This window comes from Phoenix dactylifera, unplaced genomic scaffold (genome assembly GCF_009389715.1).
Source record: "Phoenix dactylifera cultivar Barhee BC4 unplaced genomic scaffold, palm_55x_up_171113_PBpolish2nd_filt_p 000392F, whole genome shotgun sequence".
NCBI lineage: Eukaryota > Viridiplantae > Streptophyta > Magnoliopsida > Arecales > Arecaceae > Phoenix > Phoenix dactylifera.
The window spans coordinates 68,885-78,633 of NW_024067838.1; the positions used below are offsets into that span (position 1 = coordinate 68,885).

General features: G+C 43.0%; 1 protein-coding gene across 1 annotated transcript; it reads right to left on the reverse strand.

Annotated features, from left to right (window-relative positions):
- Positions 1 to 475: 475 nt before the first annotated feature.
- LOC103702906 (protein SHI RELATED SEQUENCE 1-like) lies at positions 476 to 2,918 on the reverse strand. The gene is made up of 2 exons (XM_039118676.1): positions 1,653 to 2,918; positions 476 to 1,437 (listed from the first exon to the last, which is right to left on the reverse strand). Exons 1-2 carry the CDS (start codon positions 2,248 to 2,250, stop codon positions 1,013 to 1,015), a joined length of 1,023 nt encoding a protein of 340 aa, XP_038974604.1. The 5' UTR covers positions 2,251 to 2,918; the 3' UTR covers positions 476 to 1,012.
- Between the last annotated feature and the right edge of the window lie 6,831 nt (positions 2,919 to 9,749).

Sequence of the window (9,749 nt, forward strand, 5' to 3'; positions counted from 1 at the left end):
TACCAGAACCTGCTTGTCCTAACATACTATTCCAGTCTTGGTTAACAACATGTTTGTTCCAACATTAACTGAGAAATATGTGCGAGCCAGAAATTAAGGTGAAATAAAGGTTGCCTTGGAGAAAAAAAATTCATGACATTGCTCCAAGGAGGGGGAGGGAGAGAGAGAGAGAGAGGGAGGGAGGAGGAGGAGGAGGAGGAGGAGGAGAAAGCAGCAGCAGCAGCAGCACTTCTCACGATGAGAGTCTAATGACAGCCAACACACGCACACTCCAACGCCAAGAAGTGAAGAAGTTTCCTCCTCTTATCATTATCTTTCAGCTCATTCTTCCTTATATTTAGGCCCAAGGGACGGAGGTGACGAGGGTCACATCCATCCATCAGTCCCCGGTAAAGCAAGAAAGGAGCCCGCATAAATATTTGATGCACCACGGATAAAGGAAGCGTGGAGGAACAATAGAAGACGAACAGGAACGAGGGAAAGAAGGGTTCCTCTATTTCTTTCTTGGGTTCCGCACTCAGAATGCCATGCATGGGCAAAAGACTAGCGGTGCCGGGTCGGAAGACAAGACCCTGGAATAAAATAAATGAAGCCAGCGAAGGTAAAATCCTCGATCCCTCATTAAGTATAAAGATGCAAAGCAAAGCAAAACAAAAACACGACCCCACCGCTCGCTCGCTTGCTTGCTTGCTTGCGGGTCTTCCTGTCGCCAAACCAACTCCGCGCGTCGCGATCGCCCATTTCAAACATCTTCCAATCCGCCGGCAATCCCAAGAAGTACAAGGAATAGAAAGGAGGAGAAAGGAACAGAAGAGAGGTAGGCAGCCAGCTAGCTCGAAACATTTGTTCGATTCAAGCAAATATTGGAGGAAAGGAAAGAGACTGGGATCGGCTTCAACACCACATTCACTGAAAACTAAGATCTAAGATAGCTTCGAAAACTGGTGAAAGAAAGGCTGGGCCTGCTGAAATGTTTCAACTCATGCGAATTGGGTTGCTTAATTAGTTCTAGCTAGGGTCTGGGGTGGTGGGGAAAGAACTGGGTGCCGGCCATGAAAGCGCTCAACGGAGTTGGGTACAGCGACGACGGATCCAAAAACGCGGTGGTAGCTGCCGCAGTACTAGCACTAGCGCCAGCGTTTACAGAGAGGGTGGTAGAAATAGCAGCTGCAGTAGTGATGGCAGCGGCGGCGGTAGAAGAGGAGGAGGATTCACCGTGGTGGATGTGGCGAGGGGTCGCCGTCGGCGGGAACGGGGCGTCGGGACCCTGGTCGTAGAGGATGCCCTTGAACACGTGGCCGCCGATGCTGACCGCCGTCTGGTACGCGAACTCGTCCTCCGCGTCGTCCACCGGGCTCACCCGCACGCAGCGGAACACCGCCGCCGAGCTCACCTCCGGCGGGAAGCTACCCGCGTCCATCCCCCCTCCTCCTCCTCCTGCCAATAACCAAATCTTACATCGGCGGATCATGTTTTAACACACGCACGCACGCGCGCACGCACACACACATAGATATATATATGTGTGTGTGTGTGCATCGTTTGTTTGCACTGATGAGAGGATGTTAGCGAAGTAGACGAAATCACGCAAAGGATTCGGGGAACAGCGGAGATGGGGTAGGGAGTAATAGTGGCGTGATTTGTACTGATACCTGACGAGGTGTCTGTGGCGATGGCGGTGGGGAGGCGGGGGCAGATCTCTCTGGGCCTCTTGGAAGGCTCTCCGCTGGCAGCGACCGCGGCGGATCGGAGGGAGTGGGAGTGCTGCTGCTGCTGCTGATGCTGGAGGGCGGAGGCGGCGGCGAGCTGCTGCTGCTGGCGCTCGCGGCGCTTGGCGGCAGGGACCCAGGTGCTCTTGACGTGGGTGGGGCACTGGAAGCCGCGGCTCTTGCAGCAGCTGCGGCACCGCAGGTAGGGGCAATCCTTCTTGGCCTGGTTGCCGCAGTCCTGGCAGCTCTTGCCGCCGCCGCCGCCGCTCATCCGTCCTCCTCCTCCTCCGCGGGCGCCTGATTGGGGCGGCTGCGGCGGGGGCTCATCGGAGAAGGAAAGGAGTGCTGATGAGCCGCCGTAGAAGTGCTGCTGGTGCCGCTGGATCTGCTGCTGCTGCTGCCATAGCTCGAAGCCGCGGGTGTAGGGGATTTCTTCGCTCCTGCCGCTACCGCTGTAGAGGTAGAGGTTCTCCGGAGGGATTCCGCCTTGTTCTTCTTCGCCTCCTTGCCGGTGGCTCCCACCTAAAGAGAACCCTGCCATGCTCCTCCCCTCAATTGCTTCTTATAATCCATAGCAGGACTCGACCAAACCACTCCCCTCCTTCCTCTCTCTAGATCTGGCTGGCCATATTTATGGAGAGTGGCAAGCAAAGCAAAGCGTGGTGTCGAGGGTTACAGGAATGAATTAAATTAGATTGAGTAGGGGGAGGAGAAGGAGGAATGGAGGGGGGAAAAAAAAAAAAAAATTGTTGTTCTTTGCTGCGCCCGCGCGATACCCTTCTTTTCTTCCCTTCTATCTCTCCTGCAGCGCTGCTAATTTTGTCCGCACGCACGTCGAGTACTGGGATTTGATTTGCTTTTCCCTTTTCTATTTTTTTTTCTACTGCCGCTGAGAGTGCTGGGATTTCGTTTGCTGCTGGCTCCCTCCCTCCCTCGCTCTCTCCCCCTCTCCTTCTCTTTGCCTCCCTCCTCTCGAGTAGTCTCTTCCTTCCTTATTTTCTCCTCTCTCTCTCTCTCTCTCTCTGGGCTTTGGCTTGGCTCTCCTCCGTCTCGCTTCCTCGAAGAGTTATTTAAGACGGGGAATCGGAGCCGCTGCACCGCCGCCCTCCCTGCCACAATCTCAATTCCATTTATGACACCTTCCAAAACCCTCTCTCTCTCTCTCTCTCTCCACTGCGATCCCAAAACCCAGTCTCTCTCTCTCTCTCTCTCTCTCTCTCTCTCAACGAATATTAAACGTTGATATAGCTTTTTAACTTATGGAAGAATAATTCACAGTTAGACACGGTATTAAGATTCGGACACAGAGAGAGACAGAGAGAGAGAGAGAGAGAGAGAGAGAGGAAGAAGGAAAGAGGAATCGACACGGGGAGCAACAGTGATGATGCGAGTGGCCAACGATTGGCTGAGCGTGGAATAGAGAAGGGGAGTGAAATCTATCTAATCTTGTCTCCTTCGCCGCTCCACTGGTCATGGTGCCACGCGGGCCGTTGGTTGCTCATCGAATGGTTCTGAGGTCTTTCACGTGGAGGACACTGGGGACGTTCGCTTGGCCCGTCCTTTGAACCCGTAAAACCCGGCACTTTTCTGCGACCGGGGCCATGCTTTAATGTCGCTGCTCCCGGCCCTGTTCAAAAGCTGAGCCCAAGCAACCAAAGCCTCTCCCTCCCTCATTAACCCCCCTCCCCTTCTTTTAAATACTTCTACTACCAGTCCTTTACCATAATTTTTATATTAAACTAAAAGAGCTGGAAATTTTTTAACCACCATTATTACCGAGTACATTGAACATATGATAAGATGAGAAATGATGAGTGATAAAAATTGATAAGGTTATTTTTTGGAGGATATTTAAAGGAGGAGTATGTGCTCGGCTCCTCCTCGTATTCTTATCCCATCCATGGCTTTCTTTTTTTTCTGCCATTCATGTCACTGTTTGTTTGGTTATAATATAAAAAGGATCGCTCGCGCTTTTCTACGTGCCGTACTGTGAATGATTTTTCTATTGTGCTGCATTCATTGCCGCGCCGGTCCGAAAAATATCCCGCCGAACATGGCTACGCTCGGCAAGCTGGGGAGGCGTGCCCCTCCCACAGCTCCACACTACTCCTTGTTGGGTCATTATTATTTCCGAATTAAAACTTATAGATGCATATATGTATGTAGGTAGACACTGCCCATCTGTTTTTCCAGTTTGATTGCTTCTAAACTGTTGGCTTCCTTGGTAGAGTGATGAAAAGGATTTATTACTTGTAGTGATCTTGTTTCTGGCATCATAATATGTTGTTTTTGGCTAGAAGAATTTAGTGCTCTTGTTGTTATTTGCTTGGTTATTGTTCATTGTTCTTAATATAAAAATTAATATGTAATATAATAATGGATCATTTAGATTTAAAATTCACACCATCGGTTATGATTTGCAATGTTCGTACAAAATATTTAATGTTTTCTAGGCCATATAATAATTCACAAACTAAGCATTCAGAATTATTGATTTTAATGAGAATGTATATTTTTCTAATCAGGACACATAGTTTACAAACATCCAGATCTTTTGAATTTTGAAAGATTCTGTCGCTGGTAGATTATAATCAATAGTGCAAAATTTAAAGATATATGCTATATATTAGCTAGCACACTAGCACTATTAGTACTATTCATTATGTAGCCAATTATTTTATATACATAGTATACTTGGCTACACTCGAGTGGATTCTACTCAGACTCGATTAGATTTAAATCGGATGATAAAAATTTTACATTAATGATCCGAGCTGCTAGATGTAATCGACTATCTTTAAACTACTTATGCATTAAAAAAATGATTTGGAGATCCCTAGCTTATACATCATATGGTCAAAAAAAATGTGTATTATTTCATGCTATTTAAACTGACTAATATTTTGATCACTTTATGCGTGGGTTGAGGTCCACAAATTTCTCGATTTTTGGCGTGTAAGCAATTTAGAGATAGTATATCATATTAAATAGCTCGAATCATTAATGTGGGATCCCATCATCCTATTTAAAGCTGATCAAAACTAAGTAAAGATCCACTCGAGTGTGACCAAGTCTACCTATATTCTTAGTGACAATCCTATTAGCAATAACAAAAACCAAGTAAATAATGGGTTCTCTACACAAGCTATTAGATATATAGGCTATGACAAGGGCAAATTAGCATACAGTGACCATACTTATAGGTTATTTTGTCTTTTGATAATGTCAAAAGCCCTCCCAAGCCTAGTTGTTCATCTATGATCTTTACCATAAGTAGCAACATAAACAATGTCTGTCTTTGCCTCCATGCGAAGATATTGGATAATAATGTCTGCAAGGCTCATTTTGTTGACCATCTCACTGGCAATAACAAAAACCAAGTAAATAACAGTCTTTCTACACATGTTAAAAGATATATGAGGCTATTACAAAGGCCAAAAATAAAATGCAACGACCATACTTACAAGTTATTTTATAGATAATGTCAAATATTCTTTTACAATATAAAAGATGTACCAAGAAATATAATGACTACAATTTCAATTTCCTTATCACAATAGATATCATTGTCGATCCTATGCTACTTTTTGAAATTATGTCCTAATAGTTCCTTAGGTCCCCAAGACCATGTTTATTACATCACAGCTACTTCCAAGGGTTCCACAATTCTAATTATTTGAAAATAGTGTAGATCTTGGTTGGATTCAAAATCAACGAGGCCTTGCAAATGAAAAAGGGTATCCACTAGTTTGAGGTATCAATTAGCATATCATTATTTAATAATGTATTTTTAAGGAAAATGCTCATGTAAAGTTTTAGATGTTGAAATATTCTATTTTGTATAATAACAACTTGATCTAATGAACTTATAAGGCTTACATGGAACTTTTTCCCTTTTTGGAGCAACATAATGGGCAAGCTCATCAACTTCATTTCATAGAGAGCAAAAGACTTAAAATAGATTGTTTAAGCCATAACATTGTTCTAATTGTTGTTATATAGAAGGCATCATATGTATATGCAAGTAACATACAATAAGTGACAATTCTAGCCATTTTAATGGTGTTTCTTTTTTTCCTCTTTTTGCATATAATAAGTGAGAGCGCCACCGATCGTTTCATGAAATATTGGGAGATTACCATTTCAAACTCTTGGTGCTTGAACATGGGGCCTCCTCCAACTGGAGGAGAGAAAGAAATATTCTTACCGTGCTAAATCCCAATTTGCAATTGTTATTGTAATTGCTAATTTATTGTTTATGTTACTATTCAATCGCAATCATCTATTTGATCTCATAGTGAGAAGTAGCTAGTAGTGTACAAAGGCTCCCAGTTTACCATGCATGGTTGTCAAGCCCTAGCATTCTTTGATCCTAGAACAAACCATAATCAAATATAATTAAGTATAGCATTAGCTCACAATGTGTGCGTATCACATTACTTGGAAAATATTAGCTTTTGTGATCGTCTAGCTGGATGCTTGCTTTGCATCGAAGTCCCTTGTGAAATTCTAAGGATATGAAGATATCAAACATAAAAAAAAAAAAATCTGTCTACATGGAGCATATGCTAAGTATCAATTGGCTAGCATTTGTTCCTTATAATGATAAATTAATCCTTAGATTAAGTCATGTTGAAGGCTGGCATTCATAAAGAAAGAAAAAAAGGGACTGCCATAAACTATGGGCTACGTTTGGTTCACGAGAATTTTTTTTTTTTACTAGAATCTTTTTTTTAGGAAGATGATTCCTAAAAATATGATGCCTAAAAAAATAATTTTAATAAGGATATTTTTGGGAAAAAAAAAGAGACTCCAATTTTCAACTGATGTGAAACTAGTTTTTTCTTGTCCCTTATTAATTTTCTTTTTTATAAAACTTAAAAATTTTATTTTCATTAAAATAATAATTTTTTTATATTTTTCTTTTGAAAACTTCAACGAAACAAGAAGCATTTATTTATTTTTTTTGATTACCATACTTTTTTTTTCCTTCTTTTTCTAAAAACCAAATGAGTCATGGTTGCACTCCTCTACCCTTTAATAATCTTTAAATAATTAGTTGATGGTGCTCACACTTTACTTCAAAATATATTTATTTTTCAAAAAAATTACTGCATATTAAAATTTATTTTACCTACTCTGTTGGTGTTAATTACGAAGTTGGTGCCGAGAACAGCCAAATACAGCACTAAATGATTTAATTAAACCTTTTAGCAGGAATCCTGATTTAATAAATAAATGCATAGCCAAATATAGGTAAAGAAACATGGAAAAGACATCCAAGTAGCTGATTTGCTGGATGAATGATGTGGGGGACTCCCAATAAACGTGTCCATGTCCCTCCTCTCGAGCCCTGTGCCCCGGGAGTTGACTCTTCTTCTCTCCTTGAGTCTCTCTCTCACTCTGCACTCTCTTCTGCTCTCTTTCCATCTCAGCTGGCACCCAATTCCAATCGAGCGATCGACCATGGCACGGAGAATAGAATACAAGAACGCACGGAGAAAGGGGGATTTGAGAGCCGAGGGATTAGGGAACCACAGGCACAAATGCCGGAGCTAACAAACTCGTTCGCAGGGGCAAGCATGTGCCGGGTATTTATTTCACAAAACGCGTGGGGCGTTTAAGCTTAACGGAGGCGTCCGGCGTCGCTTTCCCTTCCCCCATTCATTGCACATGCGAACCCAACCTCGAAAGCACGCGAGAGGGATCTCGTGCTGCGTCCGTCTCCCCCGCGCGAGGCTCCCACAGGCGTATCCGCGCGCCCGAAGTCATTTTTGTCAAGATGAATAGTCCCTTTTAATAGAAGAAGATAGGGAAGGAATAGAAGACATAGCCATAACAGTGGAACTCAGGACAGCATAGAAAGGCATTACCTATGCGAGGAGTGTTCTAGAGACTAGTGAGATCGCCCTGAAAGGTGACTCCGCTATGGTGATCGATTGGATTTGGGATGCCAAGCGAGATATACAACGGATGGTGAGAGACTGTGTCTCCTTTCAGATTGCTCGTGTGTACCAGAAAGCAAAGAGGATGACTAATTGGATTGTCTCTTTTGCTGCCCATCACTCCAGAGAGGTCTAATGGACATGGGTTGATACTGTGCCCTCACCTTTATGCTACGTAATGTATCTTGACTTGGTTGCATTCACGTCAGATTAATGTGAGCGATCGTTGTACCAAAATAATAATAATAATAATAAAGAAGCACAGCCTAGTAAGTAACCTAGGTCAATTATTTGTAAAGTAATGCAATTAAAATACAACCACGTAGTTTCTTTCTAGATGGAGGAGAGATGCAATCACTGGACCAGCAATCAATTTTAACATTGTTGGTTGTTTGATCTATACACCGACTCTGTACTCACTAATCTTTAAAAGAAAAAAACCCACGGCGCAAGGACTGCAATTTAATGAACCTAACTTGTGCGAACCATGCTATGCTTAAAACTTACTCTGTCCAAAAATCTATCTAAGCTCAATTAATCCGAAAGTTAGCATAATGACCTTAGGTCAGCAAATTGTTGAGTTGAACTTGCGATAGTCATAAATAGCATGTTTAAAGGGATCTGTGAGAGCCCAAGATTCTTTGGAAGTTTTGTATATTGATCTTCAACTAATTATTTTTGACAGCTAGATTTAAATCTAATGGTCAAAAGGTGTGAGCTAAGTTTATTATACAATTGAAATTTTATCTGTCTAGTTTGACATTTTAATCACAAACCTATGCCACGCCTATGGCTAACACAAATTTGTATGTCAGCAATTCTAATAGCTATGATATATATTATTCATTCACTTATATTTTTAAGCATATCTTAGTTGTTATTTAGATCGGCAATCTAGTGGAAACATGACTTGCATGCAACATAAAATAGGCTACGTTTTTTGTATTTATGGTGACAAACATAAAGCGAAGCCATTTCCAGTTTGATTTTTGAAACAAACCATTTGGAGGTTCATGCTAAAATGATTGGAGCTTCCTCCTCACTTTGTTTTTACCCTACCTAACGGAGCAAATTCTCAAGAAATCCGTTCATTTCATCCCTTGATACATACATAAACGAATGCAGAGTACTGCAATACACGTTTGTCGAGGCCACGCGGAGTCTGAGCGCTGGTCCTCCCAAAAACATGCATGCAAACACTCACTGCACACCGAGGGCACGTATCATTGCAGCCTTCCCACACTGGCGTACGCAACTGCACCGCATTTTGATTTGTCTCCATCTCTCCAGCTACTGTTTTGAGAACAAAAATAACTCCACCACGGCGAAATGGTCCGAGACGTAACAAAAATTCCCGAGTGACTCACGGATGTTGCCACTTCCACCCCATTATTCCAATCACGGACATGAACCATCGATACATCATAATACCTTTACCAAAAAGAAGGGTGCCACAGTATATGGAAGAGATGGATGGATGGATGAATGGATGGGTACACTCTCTCTTTCTCTCTCTCTCTCTGTCTCTGTCTCTCATTCATGCAAGAGCTGGGCCACCACTCATATCACATCGCATGGTGCTCCCCAACGATTCTCTCAGCATCCCCTTTACCTCCTGTCTCCCTTTTACAAGAAGGAAGGCTTAAAATATTGGTCGCCTGCTGTTTCCTTCTCCAAGGCTCCCATTATTTCTTTGCTTCATATATACCTCTCCTGGGCTTTTGATGGCAGCTGAAAGCCTTGGATTTCTCTCCCTCGTCCATCTCTTTCTTAGTGTTCCGTTAGTTATCAACCCACTCTTCCAAAGTTTACATATATGTGCCTATGAATCCTGACTTTGATGTTCCTTGAAACACTACACAATCTGCATGCAGGTACCATGTCCTGAAGGAAGAGGGGCTTCCACACCTTTGGTGAGGGTATATTGGGATACATAAGAGGGATGGAGGCTTTCCAGAGGCTCTTGCAAAAGGTTGGGGGGGCATGTGAGTGCCTCCCAAGACTGGTCTAATTGTTGGAATGATTTGGGACCAGCAGCATGACCCCCACTCTCAAACCCTAAGGATTCCCTAGGCAAACATATTCCATCACCCTA